Here is a 16748-nt window from a genome sequence, read left to right on the forward strand (position 1 = left end):
AACATTCTCCTTTCCCTTCCTCCCCCACAACAAACACTCTGTGAGGTGAGTGGGGCTGAGAGACTTCAGAGAAGTGTGACGAGCCCAAGGTCACCCAGCAGCTGCATGTGGAGGAGCGGGGAAGTGAACCCGGTTCACCAGATTACGAGTCTACCGCTCTTAATCACTACACCATACTGGTCTTACAGGAAAAAGCAAGGGGTGAGAAGATTGTAAGACCAATTGCAGTCGTTAACAGTCGTCAACAGGTTTTCCACACCTAACAGCCTATCACCCACTCCCACCACCCTTCTGTTTCAGTATATCTGAAGAAGTGTGCATGCACACGAAAGCTCATACCAAGAACAAACTTAGTTGGTCTCTAAGGTGCTACTGGAAGGAATTTTTTATTTTATTTTGTTTTAAGTGTCAAAGGCTAGGATAGAGATATTTCTTCAGTATATGAGAAAAACTCTATAGTGAAGGTGCCAGATGCACAGATGCTGCCACAGATAATGCCCTCTCCCAGGCTGACACCACTCTCGAACTTCTATGGGTTGTGGAACTACTAAGAGGAACTACTAAGAGTTAATGTACTGTGTACATGATAGTATTAAGAGGTTCAGTAGGGAGTGAGATGGTCTTTTGGGCATTTGGGGCTAAGTCATTTGGGCATCGAATGTAACTGAGCACCTTGAATTGGGCTTGGAAACACAATAGCAGTCAACTGAGCTCAGGTGCAGAGTTCTGACTAGAGATGGAGAGAAAACTGATTCTGTTTACATTATACTGTAATGAAAAAACCACCTAACTTAACACTTCACAAACCAATCCACAAACTGAACAGCATGTATTCTTTGGAATTCACACTTTCAAAATTTTGCAGTGCAGTTCTCCAGTCAGTTCAGTTCATAAGTTTTTTGCTCTAGCCAAAGTCCATGACAAACCTGTAGCAATAGCCTTAATAAAACAACATACATCCACAGTATAAGCTAATACCCATGATGTAAGAGAGAGAAGATACCAGATACACCAACAAACTCGAATACACCTTGATTTCAGACTAAACCTTTGTACCACCACAACAATTTATTTATTTATCTTTATTTATTTATTTATTTATCTTTATTTATCTTTATTTTGTCAATTTTTTAAAATTGATTTTCCAATATAAACCTAGTTACACAAATAGATCCAAATTAATACCTACCATTCCTGATGGGTCTTTATTATCTAATATTACTGCGTTTCATATTCTTATGCATTTCTATTACATTCCATTTTTCCAAATTATCACACAATTAACAGTTGCACTCTTTATGATTTTTATTTGGTGTCATTTTATTATTTAACTTCCATAAAAAAGAGGCTTCAAGTGAGGAGCTATAGCCTTTTCCTTTTCATCCTCCGTGTGCTACATCCAAAAGTCAGTTGTTAGTCTCTTGGCCTTATATGTCTCTCTGACGTTTTCCTTTTTCCCAAGGCAGGGGTGGCCAACTCCCAAGAGACTGCGATCTTCTCACAAAGTTAAAAACTGGCAGTGATCTACCCCCTTTTGGGGGGTTCAGGTCAAAGTTGTTGAGCTTTTCTTAGGAGGGGAAGCCATGTTTCTTTGGGGTTCAGGTTAAAGTTTTTGAGCTTTTTTAGGGAGGAGGAAGGCCCTTTTTGGGGTTCAGGTCAAAGTTGTTGAGCTTCTTTGAGGTGAGCCAATTATCTACCAGTGATCTACCACAGATGTCCAGTGATCTACCGGTAGATCACGATCTACATGTTGAATGTGCCTGTCCTACGGCATTTGGGGCTTTCTCCTTACTTCCACTGTTGTTTTATTCTGGCCTGGTTGGGGCAGAGCTGCAACTTCAAGGTTAAACCCTCTTCTTTCTCCTACTCAGCTCCTTCCCATAATACTCAAGCAGTTGCAAATTGACAACAGCAGATCCCTCCCTTCCACTAGCACCGAGAATCAACAAGTTCCGAGTTCCAGAGATTCGCCATTTCTTCCTCTGGCTGGGAAAGGAAGGGAAAGGTGGCACCATTCACCTTCCTACCTACAACCAAAAAGCCCTCATGCAACTTTCCTTTCGCTGCTACCATAGCATTTTTTTTAAAAAAAAAAGATTATATCTCAACATTTCCACAATCTCTTTCAGTCTTCTTTTGGGGGGGGGCAGGGGGCGGGTAGGCTCCAAATCCCAGCGACAACCTCCCAAACAAAACAGCTCCCTCCTCCTTTTAACTCCTTTCAAGCCGCACACAGCTTTACATCTTCTTTTGAATCTCAGTGTTACATCATACACCAAACCAACCTCACTTGTATATCTGAAAATTCATTATTAGGAGAGGGTTGCTGAATAACGAATGTAAAATCTTCCGTAAAATGTAGCAGAGAGCCCCCATCTCCTCCATCCACCTCCAGCACAAGGTAGGTTCTTCTCCCAATTTCAAACCTCAGTTCCATGCAGCTGATAGCTTGCACTTATCATGTACATGTCCTCTAGTGGGCACCTATTCTTAATGCCAATTAAAACCCAATTATAAGGAGAACCTCCACATCCAATGGCAATTTCGGGGGTTTCACATCAGGCAAAGTGAGTAAGCACCCAGCACCTCCACCTGTCCCTGTGCTGATCTGCGCGGGGGCAAGCCATTGAGGTGACAGCAGGTCGCCAGCACCTCCTGTACCCCAATAGGTTTATAGGTATGGTTTAACCACTTCCATCCTCTTTATTCAGCCTGTGCCTCTCTCCTATGGTGAGAGAGTAATTACCATGGCATGGGACAGGAACTGGAAACAACCACCACAGCAATTTATGGAGATTTTATATAACTCTTTTTTCCTGATTCTTTTATTATTATTTTTCAGTCAATGCATAGAGGGCTACTCTCTGTGTTATTAAAGCCATTATTGTCACTCAAAAGAAACCAACCCATTTCTGCCGGGGTGTGGCTACAGTGGTACCTCGCAAGACGAATGCCTTGCACAACGAAAAACTCGCTAGACGAAAAGGTTTTGTGATTTTTTAGGTGACTCGCAAGACGAATTTTTCTATGGTCGTGCTTCGCAAGACGAAAATTTCAATGCATTCCTATGGGAATTAAATTTCAATGCATTCCTATGGGAAACCGTGCTTCGCAAGACAAATTTTTCGCAATACGAAATGACTCGTGGAATGAATTAATTTCGTCTTGCGAGGCACCACTGTACTTGCTTGTGTGAATAAAGGTTTCAGAAAATCTCTGGATAACAGGCAGGCTAACGGATGATGAGTGATGTCTTCCACCTGAGGTTAACCACAAATGCAAACTCTGTCCGCATACATGACCTTGTTTGCTGTAGCAGCCACCCAAGACTGCAATAGGCATGACTTGAAAACACAGCTCAATAAAGGCATTTATTGAGGAAACTGGTGAGAGTTTGGTCAGATGCTCTAAAATACTCTGGAGTGAATACCAAAGAAAAAAATATGGTATTTCTAATTAGTTGCAGATCATTTCTGGGTTCTATTCAGAAGAGCCAGTCTCTTAGCTAACACTTATTCAAGGTCAAACCAGAGCTCAGTTCTGGAATATAATAATGGTCTAAAACATATTGACTAGCTGCTTTCCAGAGCAGGTTATCACTCAATTCTATATAGCACAGTGCAGGAAAAAGCTCAAAAGGCGTAGTAGCAATTAAAAAATATATACTTTAACTGAGCACAGTTCACTCTTGCCTTAATTGTTGGTGTCCCAGATTCTGAAACAAAGAAGAGCTACTGGTATTCCTTGTGGTAGAGAGTATAGCTTTTAGAAAGAAAGAAAGAAAAAAATTCTGTCCGGTTTCCAAAACCTTAATGGAGTTCAAATCAGAGCCCCAGATTTTAATGTCATAAAGAATTTGAGTAAGCACTTTGGTGTCAAATATTTCATGGCAGGTTCAATCAGCTGTTGTAACAGAACTTCATCAATGCCCCAATAGTTTCCTGTGCTTTGACTTTCTCTGCTTCCATATGAAACTTCCAAGGGAGGTTTCACTAAAGGATACACCCAGGTATATAAATGAAGGAGTTTGTTTTATACCTTGTCCAATTCTCCATTTTTTTTAAGTTCTCAAAAGTATGCAAAAGTGCACATATAGGTGAGCAATGTGCAAACAATATATTGGGTGAGGGGAGAACATATAAAAATGCATATATTAGTCAAAACTGCATACAGAAGCGTGTCTGTTAGGAGAAATTCACACTCAGGTGCTGATGAATTTTCATGAGGATTTAAAGAAACACAATTTCAAATTGCTGCAACAGTGTGGGGGCCTGAGTTTAAGACAAGAAGGTGACAGAAACTAGAGGCGTAGGAAGGTCAGGTGGTACCCGGTGCGGAAAATTTCTTGTCACCCCCCATTGATTCCCCCCCTGCAAAAATGGTTTTATGTTATTTCATATTTTCTTACAAAGGAATAATAACTAATAATAATAACAACAACAACAACAACAACAACAACTTTTATTTATATCCCACCCTCCCCGGCCGAAGTCGGGCTCAGGGTGGCTAACATCAGATACATAACACTGGTATAGCATCTCAAAATCAAATTAAAGTCTAATTAGATGGCTTTCCACAGGGTTAGGGTTGGGAACAGTAAGTGCTCCACTGAACTGAAATTTCAGTCTTCACGACATAGGAAAACAGCCAAGTAAACAGCTATTTTGGTGGAGGAGGGTCAAGATATTAACCAATATGCATGAAATTTCATATATAGCTATATAATCCCTAGTACAGTAAGATAAGACCTTTGGAGCAGGCACTTTTTTTAAAAAAAGTTTTTAATGAACTGCCCTAGTAGGGCAGTAATTGTTCCTTGATAATTTGTCACCCCTCCATTATGGAACATGGGGTGGTCTGCTCTATTCCGAACAAAAGAGGTTTAAAGACTGTCTCAAAGCAAATCTAAAAACATTCAGTATAAACAATGACAACTGGGAAACACTGGCCTGCGAGTGCTCCAGTTGGAGAACAGCCTTCACCAAAGGTGTCATGGGCTTTGAAGACACTCGAACTCAGGACTCAAGGGAGAAGCATGCTAAGAGGAAAGCACGCTTGGCAAATCCACACCATGATCAACTCCCTCCCGGGAACCAATGTCCCCACTGCGGAAGGACGTGTGGATCCAGAATTGGCCTCCACAGTCACTTACGGACTCATTGTTAAAACCGTGTTTATGGAAGACAAATCTTACTCGGCTACGAGTGATCACCAAAAAAAAAGAAGATTACCAAGCAACAGGGGTGGGGTGGCATGCTCCTAAACCCCCCTCACCCCCCAGGTTTTTAGAAATAGGGAAAAATCTTTTTGGGAAGAGAAAATGAGGGGGCAGGCTAACAAATTGTACAAAATAGCTCATAGAATCATCAAGTTGGAAGAGACCACAAGGGCCATCCAGTCCAACCCCCTGCCAAGCAGGAAACACCATCAAAGCATTCCTGACAGATGGCTGTCAAGCCTCCGCTTAAAGACCTCCAAAGAAGGTCTCCACCACACTCCTTGGTAGCAAATTCCACTGTCGAACAGCTCTCACTGTCAGGAAGTTCTTCCTAATGCTTGATCGGTTTTAGGGATGTGACAATGAAGAGTGCATGGTTGGTTCACAAGCTGCATGAAGCACTGAACAGATGCACTTTGCACTGCAGCAATTTGTTGCAGTTCCCACTTGTTTAAATAGCACACTTTTAAGGAGGAGAGGAGAGAAAATTTCATTTAAGATAACCTGTTCATATAACAACCCCCAGAGTGGAGCCCAAAATGTGTGTTGTGTGATGCTTTGCAGCTTGCAATGGTGGCTGTGTGTTATACAGTGCTATAGCCCAATAAGACACTGGTGGATGTGTGAAATAGATACAAGTGCACACATACCCAGAGATGTCTCCCTCTAAGGAAAATGCTTCAATAATACTTGTAAGTGACGATAATGACTTAATAAGGCAAACTATGGCTTGGTGGCTGGCTAAATAAATAAATCTTGGAATGGGTATGGGTGTATGAAACACCCTTCCAACATTAAGAATTTTAAAAGGCAGAATATAGTTGAATAAAATCACTTTTGATGGACTGAATAAAACAGACTAGAATCATAGAATTGTGGGGTTGGAAGGGGACCCCAAAGGGCCATCTAGACCAACCATCTGCAATGCAAGAATCCCCAACAGGTTGCCATCCAACCTCTGTTTAAAAAACCTCCAAAGATGGAGAGTTCACTACTTTCCGAGGGAGCCCGTTCCACTGTCGACCAACTCTTTACTGTCAGAAAATTCTTCGTGATGTTTTGTTGGAGTCTCGATTTCTTGTAAATAGAACCTGCTGGTTTAGGTCCTTCCTTCCTGAGCAGAAGACTACACTGAACTTGAAACAAAATAATCAAACAAGAAAAGATAAAGGAGGAGGAGGGAACAGAAGAAGACTTAAAAAACCCCCAGCAAGATTACACCAAAAGGAATATATGAGGAAGAACAGTAAGGTTTGAAAGAAAAGGCTGGATAAAGGGTGGGCGTGGGTTGGACTCAAGCCTTAAGGACATCTGCTTCATATCCAGAAGGTCATAGTTTCAGCCCCCAGCCTGTTTGGGTAGAATTGGAAAAGACTCTGTGCCTGAATGCTTGGAGAGCTGCTGCCAGCCAGTGTATACCATACTATGCTAGGCAACTTCCTGTGTTCCACCAGAACTGTTTTATTAAAATTCCTGCGTAGAGACAGAACTTTCAAAAGTGCAAGAAAGCCATGAGACCTAGGTGATTTATTTACTTCCAACATCCCTTCCCTAAAGGACTAGGATTGGAGGGCCTGGGCAAAATCATTTCCTTTGTTTACAAGGTTGGCCTATCAGTTGCAAACAGAGTTCTCTCTCCCTTTCCCCTCTCCCTACCCTGGTGCTTTCCTGATGGTAGGTTTAGAGAGATACTAGTTTTGCTTTTAGCAAGGACTTGCCCACTAGAGGGAGAGAGAGACTGAAGGAGTTGTATGTACATTTTTTGGTGCGTTGGACTAACATAGCCTCTCCTTAATGTTGTAGTGCTCTTTGGACTTACTTTGGTTTGGGTATCAATAAAGCTTTCCAAGTCCCAATGTGTCCTTGAGAAGGAGTACTTCTGCTCTTCCATTCCAAATGGTGAGTCATCCATCCTCCCAAAGACTTATCTATGCTGGGGGAAGATTGTTAGAAAATTGTAGAGGGACGAGCTTCCAAAGTCATCACTTTAAGTTTGGGTTTTTAAGAAGATCCCTGCTGGGAAACTCTCTGGAGGTCACATGCCAGTGGTGGGCAGTAACAGAGGCGAATGTGTGTAGAGCAAATTTTACCTTTGTATGGTAAGCTAGTTCCTTTCCCCACACAATCACATATAAAACATAAAGCTATCTCTCAAGCATTTTCTGTTTCTGCCACTTCTAGGTTTTCCAGAAGGGTTGACCTCCATTCTCTTTGTGGTAACCAACATCGGGATTCTCAACTCCACGGTCTTCAGTAGCCCAAGCTTGGCTTCAGTGTCCAGCCTCGCCCTAGCAAACAGTGGCATAAGGAAAATCAAACCAGGAGCATTCAGCATTTTCCAAAACCTCCGCAAACTAAGTTTATATCAGAACAGTGTGACTGAGGTTACAGCCTCTTGGCTTTCCAACCCCGGGCGTCTAGAAAACCTGACAGTGGCTCAGAACCTCATTGCCAGTATAGGACCAAAAGACTTTTCAGGGTTTTCCAACCTTACAACGCTGAACCTAGCAAACAATCAGATCTATCAGATATCTAGCAAGAGTTTTAAGGAGCTGACCAAGCTAACACTGCTTGACCTGTCTGGCAATAACTTAACCACTTTAGCAAGAGATGTATTTGATGGGCTGAGGCTCCCAGTGATCAGACTTGGTGGAAATCCATGGAACTGCTCCTGTCAACTTCAGGATTTTGGATTATTTCTGCAAGGTAGGTGCCCAAGGTGGCTAACAACCTAGTTGTGAAAACAATACAATTAAAATTAATTGAAAGCAGCTAGAATTCTCTCTGCAACATCCTGGAGGTTACAAATGACACTTAAAATTAAATAATATTTTGATTAATTGTGGGATTTTGCAGCTATGGCCAAAGTGACAGGGGTTTTTTGGACCCACTTGGAAGGAAGACAGAGACAAAATAATTTTGGAGGTCAAATGGCAGACATATATTGATTACAAAAACAGAGATGGTTTATAGCCAAAATGAATTATGTGTTTACAAGGAGTGAGTGAATTAATGCCATATTGTGTTATTGTGAATATATGTGCTCTCTTAAATTTGACAACTCTTTTTGAAATTGTGCTTTTGGGAGTTTTGTAAATTGTGATCAATGTGATAAATAACATCTTTCTGTTAAATCTTTATAGTTACTGTTTTGTAGCTTAACATGATCCAACACTTAATGTGATTCAACACAGATTGAACAGTTTAGAAGTGGGAAGTGGGCCTCTTCTAATCAGAAGTTTGAGAGAGGCTGACTTAGTCCTACAGGCTAACTTTAAAAAACAATTTAAGCAATGCCTTCATTTTTATTTTTTTTAAAAATTAATTGCATAAACCATTGAAAATATTTATGGAACCAGACACAATAGATTTCCCCGGTGAATCATTTCCCAGTCAGTTTTTCCACTGTTCAAGACCGTGTGTCTTTACAGAGTTGATCAATGTGTCACTGCTTGAAGATGCTGCCTCTGTCATTTGCCGAAGTCCACCAAACCTAGAAGGGATTCCCGTCTGGAACATCTCTGACTTGAACTGCCTGCCAGACTTCTTTTCATCAGCCTTTGAGAACAGCTTCCATAAAGTTGGACTACCAGCTTTGCTGGTATGTTTAGGTATGTTTCCGTATGTCTGTTAATGTTTGATAATATATCTCTGTTGACATAAGAACACAAGAAAGGCCCTGTTGGATCAGGTCCAAGGTCCATCTAGTCCATCATCCTGTTCTCACAGTGGCCAACCAGATGCCCCAATGGGAAACCCTACATGGGTCATTGGCCTGATCAGGCCTGCTTTTCTTTTCTTATTATGTTCTGTCTGCTTCTTTTGGAATTCATGTACCCTTTTGAGCTAATATTTTACCTTTTTTTTTTTTTTACTTTTGGGCAGTGTTGATTTCGTTCATTTTGATGCTGCTTTTGATCTGGATGGTGAAACGCAGTAATCAACAAATCCAGCCAAGCAAAGAAGCGACTGATCTAACCACCAATGGTCAACCATCGGACTGTGTTGATTCCATGGCTGAACACAGACTGACTGATGGAAAGATCAGAATCACAGAGACAGGGGTGATGTCTCACTCTAGGCTGTTGAGAGTTCGTGCCAAATCTGCCTCAGCCATATTGTTGCAGGCAGAGTTCTGTCCCATACCATGCCAGGCCACCAATTCGGCTGAGGAAAAGCAAAGGGATCTAACAACTCCCTACACACTGTTAAATGAAAAAATGCACATGAGAAGTGAGGACCTGTGCAACTTTATGGAACTGTGGTATTACCACAAGCTAGAAACAGACAACAGAAAGGAATTTCAGAGGCACTGCAATGTGAATTCATTCCCGACTGAAGTATATATAGAAACTCCAGATATGAAAGTTACTTCAGAAGTGGCAACAATAAGTTTGCAGGAAAACTGTATTTTGGGAGCATCTGAGAATGATGATAGTAAAGGGTGTGACAGTGTTGAAAATCCTGAACCCTTCTTATATTTAAGTGTTGCCACGACAACAGTTGAAGAACAAACTGATATCCCATCTAAAAAAGATGTGCCTATAAAAGCAGATAGAAGCTGCTCAGTTTCTTTGAAGCGCGCTTTGACATGGCCTTATGAGATAAAATGTTTGGGGCAGAGGTCTAATGTGTTAAGTATTAGAGAATCATTTAAAGGACAGTTCCTCCTGCCAACCCTGAACCTTCAAGAGAAACTGGATGTTGGGAGTTCAGAATTGCAGGAAGAGTGGCTAGAGGTTCATCCCAGGAAGGCATGTGAGCCATTCGATAATGGTCAGCTTGGATTAAACCAAGAGGCAAAGCTAGCCAAGGAAACAGAGTTTCCATATCAGCAAGAATCAAAGGCCGAAATTGCCTTGGAGCCAACAGACGTTGGAAAATCTGAATTCACTGTAGATCTGCAAAGACAGCATGATCTGAGCACGTGCCCCAAAGAGGGTGATCAGATAGTCAATGGCAGAACTGAATTAAAGACCGAGGTAAAACCAGCAGACCAACCAGAGTTTTCACTTCAGCAAGAATCAAAGGCAGCAGTTGCCTCACAGTCTGGACTCGAAACAATGAGGGCCCCCACAGCTGTGAAAAGGAAACAGTCATCAAAACCAGTATCTGCTCAATCTAAAGTCCATCAGAAAAGTCATCCCTCTCCGCTCCCATCAGCTGATGTTGCTTCCACTAGTCTGCCCCTGTATGATGAGATCTCACTCGAAAACGACGAGTATAACTATGCCAGCCTCCTGCATGAAGTTGTGGAGAACCGTGGGAGGTGGACTAGGGAGAGATGGCGACAGACCCACCGGAACCGTTCAGTGAATCAGCCCCCAAACAAATCCAAATAGATCACATCAGACTCCAGTTTAATGCTTTGTACATTAATCATTGTAAGAGAGGGGGGGGGGGAGTTGTATCTATCTAAGTTCTACTGAGAGTAAACCAAGTGGAATTAATATTCAAGTTAGCCATAATCATTAATTTCAAATCAGTCTAGAACTAATGTTGGATACAGTTATATCAATCACATCAATCAATCAATCAATCAATCAATATAATCTGCACAGCAAGAAGATGAATATGACCTTTGGGGTCCCTTCCAACTCTACAATTCTATGATTCAATGACATATACATATATAATGAAACAGGATTAGTGGACAATGCTGGTCTGGCACTGGTAAAAGAGGATGCTTCCTGTGGTTTCATGGAAAAGAGGACTTCGGAAGCCACACACAATTCCTCACAATGCCATTCTAGAATATCTTGGAGGCATTCTGCAACCCATGTTCTTGATGGTGAGATGTCCTATGCTGAGCACCTTCAGTGCAACTTTCATGATGTTTCTTGTGATGTGGTTTTTTGGCAGGCTCTGTTTTTATCATGCATCCTTCCAAAACTACCCTCAGAATGGACAGTGAGGTTTGGCCAACCTCAGCATTACTAAAATGAGAGCCAGTGTGGTGTAATGGTTAAGAGTGGTAGACTCGTAATCTGGGGAACTGGGTTCGTGTCTCCGCTCCTCCACATGCAGCTGCTGGGTGACCTTGGGCTAGTCACACTTCTCTGAAGTCTCTCAGCCCCACTCACCTCACAGAGTGTTTGTTGTGGGGGAGGAAGGGAAAAGGAGAATGTTAGCCGCTTTGAGACTCCTTCAGGTAGTGATAAAGCGGGATATCAAATCCAAACTCTTCTTCTTCTTCTAAAATAAGTTTTATGGGGCATGCTAGATTTCCCCCTTGGTGTGTTGAATGTAGTTGGTGATCCTGCCTGCCCCTTGCAATGGCCATCAGTGGGGGTTTTGGCAGGGGGAGGGCATGCAGACAAGGCACTGTGACTAGATTCCTCTGAACAGCAGAGTCTGTGTCTGTGAGATCAGCACAGTGGTGGGTATCCACTAATACAAATCACTCATGCAAATCTGAGCTATGTACCTAATACAATATCCTCTTGGATATGAACTTAGCTAATGTTATGCCCAGTGCTGCTATGAATGGCAGTTTCTCTCCAAGCGCTTCTGGAGTGGGATAGCATTTCACCAGGGCTGCAGCATGGTAGGTTGTGGTGCAAATGGTTAACTCCCTCTCCCTGAGAATTGGGGTCCAGGTCCTGATTGTCTTTCCTTCAAGGCTCCTATTTAAGTTTTAACAAACAGGTACATGAAACAGTTACATGATTAATTCCTTAAGTTTATATCCCCAAACCAGGAAATACAGGGTTTAGCAGAGGTTGTTGGTTTTTTTTTTAGTTTTTGTTTTTAAAGTTAACTATTGGAAATATTCAATAAATTTTTTATTTTTTAAAAAAGTTGACTATTGGAAATATAAAGGGAAGCGGGTGGTGCTGTGGTCTAAACCACAGAGCCTAGGGCTTGCCAATCAGAAGGTTGTTGGTTCGAATCCCCGCAATGACGGGGTGAGCTCCCGTTGCTCGGTCCCTGCTCCTGCCAACCTAGCAGTTCGAAAGCACGTCAAAGTGCAAGTAGATAAATAGGTACCGCTCCGGCGGGAAGGTAAACGGCGTTTCCATGCGCTGCTCTGGTTCGCCAGAAGCAGCTTAGTCATGCTGGCCACATGACTCGAAAAAGGTCTGTGGACAAACGCTGGCTCCCTCGGCCAGCAAAGCGAGATGAGCTCCGCAACCCCAGAGTCGTCTGCAACTGGACTAAATGGTCAGGGGTCCCTTTACCTTTACCATTGTTGGAAATATATATTGCATCCATGGCAAAAACACCACCCAGAAAGCCACCAAAATATTTATTTGGTTTGCACTGTGTGATCTTTTGACGCATGTTGACATCACATGTTAATTTATGCATGTGATATTGTTGGCACTTAAATTATTGTCTTGTGATATAGTTGATAAGCTGCATTGGCAGAAATCTTTATACACAGAAATCCTCTTTGCAAATTTTCTTTTGTGTTGGGGTGCTTCAAGACTTGCTATTTTCTGGTGAAATTCAAACAGTGGCAAATTGTTTGGGAAAGGGCTGTTTCTTGCGGGGTGGGGAAAGCCATGATTGTTAAAGTTGTATAAAAGTGCTTTAAGTATATGCTGTGGTCTACCATGTTAAGCATGCAGTCTATTCCTTTGTTCATCTGTCAACCATAGTCAATAGACACATAGTCCATTTTATATTCACATGGGCTCAGTAAACACTGTTTCTTATTTACTTGATATTTTATGATGTCTTGTAATTCAGGATGTATTTTGCAATGGAGATGTTTAATCTGTATCTGTTATCATGCTTTCATGATGAAGAAATGCACATAGATATAGATATACATAAATCTAGATATATATAGTGTGCTAGGAGACAAATATCTTGTGTTTAATAAAAACAAAGAATGCACAATATCCACCACTAGCATTCTGATTCACAGTTCAGTTTTGTGTCTAAAATCTGGCTGAAAATCTGCTTCTTTTCATCGTTTCTTATCCTGATTGGTTTTTTCTTCTTCTTAAAGAGGCATCAATTCAATGTTAAAACAAAGCAATGCACATTCAGCTCATTGGTGGAGGAATGAAATGTAGCTTGATACCTTGTTAACGGATGCAATATGACCTTAACAGATTGGCAAACCAGACCAAAACTAACAAAATGAATTTCAATAGGGACGAATGTAAGGTTTTTTTTTAGACTTCAGCGGCAATCATCAGATGAAAAAATACAGGATGGTGACTTTCACTCCTGGCTTGTAAAATGACCTAGGGGTCTTTGTAAGCCACAAGCTTAACATGAGTCAACACTGTGAAGCAACAGGAAAAAGAAAAACTAAAAACTAATGCAATTCTATGCCGCATCAAAAGAAGTATAGTGTCCTGTTTAAGGGAAGTGATATAACATTTGCTCCCAGCCTATCATCCAACCAGTTCAGGGCAGACTACAAGGGATTGTCTCATGTCAGGGTGGTGACTGGTCCAAGGTTATGTTATGAGTGTCACTGATGAGTGGGAATTTGAACTCATGTCGCCCCTGGCTGCATCTTAATGGAAGAAGGGCACTGGCCCTGCAGATGTTGCTGAGTTTTGGCCATGCTTCCTGCAGCTGGTGGAACTTGGGGTTGCTTTCCATTACCTTTTACTGAGAGTAGACACATGTAATTCTTCAAAATTCATACTTCAACCTTTTCAATGTACAGCCCCCACCCCCCAAAAAATCCTACCCCAAAGGGCACACTGGGGTGGGGAATGGGGTGGGGGGAGAATATGTACAAAATTGTGTACACAGCAAGTTTGGGTGCAGACTTTTTGTTTTAATGAATGCAAACTGGTGTGAAAAAAATTGGGGTGAACTCATTTGCAGACTAGAAAAATGAGAAACCTCAAATTGACAAGTCCGCCCATCGCTGCCTAGGAGTAAACCTCATTGAACTCAGTGAGACAAAGGACTACTACACTGCTGGTAAGATATTGGCCACATCTGCACCATATATTAAAAGCACTTACTATACCACTTTAATGCCATCCCTTCCTGTAAAGAACCCCCAGAAGCATAGTTTGCAGTGGTGTAGCGCTATTTGCCAGTGCCTGGGACAGGTGCACACCCATGCGCGCTTGATGGGGGTGGAGTGTGCTCGCCCAGCTCTCACCATCAGGCGGGCCATCACGTGCCAGGCAGGGGTGTGGCACAGAGGGTGCTCTTCACCCTCTGTGTTCCATGCCCTTGCCGCCAAACGGCAGGTGCTCTTACACCGGGTGGGGAAGGGCCATGGACAGCAAGCAACAGGGATCTCTGTGGGAGGCGTCTGGTTTGCGGCCCCCTCCCAATTGTGTGCTTGGGGCAACGGCCCCCCCGGCACCACCCATGCTATGCCACTGGTAGTTTAAGAGTGCCAGGAGTTGCTAGATGCTCCTATTCCTCTCAGGGAACTCTGGGAATGGTTGCTTTGTGAGGGGATAGGGGGCCTGCTAACAACTCTCAAGACCCTGAACAAGCTACATTTTCCCGGATTCTTTGTAGAAAGCTATGATTATTTAAGGGGGACCCAGGTGGTGCTGTGGCTTAAACCACTGTACCTAGGACTTGCTGATCAGTAGGTCAGCAGTTCGAATCCCCGCGACGGGGTGAGCGCCCGTTGCTCGGTCCCAGCTCCTGCCCACCTAGCAGTTCGAAAGCACGTCCAAGTGCAAGTAGATAAATAGGTACCGCTCCGGCGGGAAGGTAAACGGCAATTCCGTGCGCTGCTCTGGTTCGCCAGAAGCGGCCTTGTCATGCTGACCACATGACCCGGAAGGTGTACACCAGCTCCCTCGGCCAGTAACGCGAGATGAGTGCTGCAACCCCAGAGTCGGACACGACTGGACCTAATTGTCAGGGGTCCCTTTACCTTTATGATTATTTAAAGTAGAATGATATTGTGTGGATGTGGCCATTGCATTCAGCATATTTTATCTCCAATGTTAAGTGTTTTAGTTGTTTGGTTTGTTCAGGCAATTTTTCATCAATCGTGAACCTTAAATCTGGATGACTGGTCCACTTGCGGAACTACAATCTCAGAGAGACTTAAACATTCTGGCATTTGTGAGATCTCCATCATATAGCGAAGCTGAAGTTTGCAATGGCCAAACCCATGGTACCTCCGAGGAAAAGTTGTAAGTTATTGCAGTATTCGTTTTAAAACACACATATCTAGATATTGTTTGAACGTATGGAGAGAGCTGTCCATCTTGGTCCAATAAATTCAGCCCCCCCTCGGGGATGTGTATCAAAATTATAGAGTATTAATCCAAGATAAAGCTCTAAAAATTCATGTATATAAGTGGGTGACATGATTCTTGGGAGACAATCGGCTACATGATGACAGGGATGGGCAACCATACCTATGAAGGGCTGTGGCCTTGTAGGAAAAGCCAATCAGGAGCCACAACCAATGGTGGGTGAAACCAGAACATAAATGTCGGAGGAGTCTGAGCACTGCAAGAATGCATTACAATTTTTTTTCTTTTACTCTCTCTGTGACACCCCAGCCCTTCTTTACCTCTCTTATACACACACGAACCAGAAGCGTATGTAATTATCAGAGTGGGTGACCCAGGGAGCAAGAGTGGGTGACCAGCAGTGTGCAAAGAGCTGGATGATACTGAGGGCTACATTGTCCTGATGCAAGCACTGACCTCAGCAGAGGCCAGGGTGCCTTGGACAACTTCACACAGGTCTTAGGCCGAATACTACTGTTCATAAGAGCAGAGCTCAGATGTTGCTTCAGAACCAGTTACTTTTGGACTGAGCTTTATACAGGAGCCAGGGCCCTGTCTCAGTAGGTAGTTCCACTTCACTGAGAGGGGCCTCTTCATTTAATGGGGGGGCAGTGTCTACCAATACACATTTACCTCAGTAGAGTGGTATAGACTCCAATTGCACTGGAGCTTCTTGAGATGCAGTCCTCAATGTGATGTCTTTGAGGCTGGGGGTGCTGGCTCCATGACTCCTTCGAGTACGTTAGATGCTTTGGGGGCTGGCCCTGAGGACAATCCTTCCCCCCCCCCACTGAATCCTGGTCTCATTCTTTGAAGAATGGGGAGTCAAGCCCAACATACATTAAATTAGGGGGTGCATATGTGGTCTACACATTTGTAAGAATGAGGTGGTAGTCCTCTTGAGGAGCATAATGGACTGTACTACTTCAGGCTACAGATCAGGGCAAGTCATTTGTAAATGTAAAATAAAATGAAATCCCTGTAACGAAAAAATAAAATAAAATCCAGCATGCCTGGGAGCAAAGTTTTGATCCAGCCCATTTCCCTGCTGTGCTTTATATGTAGGGAAGTTTTCCTGCATAATGCTATCTTGCAAAAATGAGATTCCCCAGACCTGAACGCAAAAGTCACACAATCCAGCCTACTCTGATTTGGCTCCTTGTGTATGTAGACTAAGTTTAAGATGGCACCAGTCTGAGGGATGAGTTGTGCTTTTCCATACAGTGTTACCTCGGGTTAAGAACTTAATTCATTCCGGAGGTCCGTTCTTAACCTGAAACCATTCTTAACCTGAGGTACCACTTTAGCTAATGGGGCCTCCCACTGCCGCCACGTGA

At 42.9% G+C, this 16748-nt stretch overlaps 1 protein-coding gene across 1 annotated transcript; it reads left to right on the forward strand.

Moving 5' to 3' along the window:
• The first annotated feature begins 6197 nt into the window (after positions 1-6197).
• Positions 6198-10560, forward strand: LOC117040437. Its single transcript, XM_033138215.1, has 5 exons — positions 6198-6254; positions 7003-7117; positions 7400-7924; positions 8650-8829; positions 9104-10560. The coding sequence occupies exons 1-5, from the start codon at positions 6198-6200 to the stop codon at positions 10558-10560; spliced, it is 2334 nt and encodes a 777-aa protein (XP_032994106.1).
• Positions 10561-16748: the final 6188 nt, after the last annotated feature.

The sequence above is a fragment of the Lacerta agilis genome, chromosome Z (assembly GCF_009819535.1).
Source record: "Lacerta agilis isolate rLacAgi1 chromosome Z, rLacAgi1.pri, whole genome shotgun sequence".
In the NCBI taxonomy this organism is placed as follows: domain Eukaryota; kingdom Metazoa; phylum Chordata; class Lepidosauria; order Squamata; family Lacertidae; genus Lacerta; species Lacerta agilis.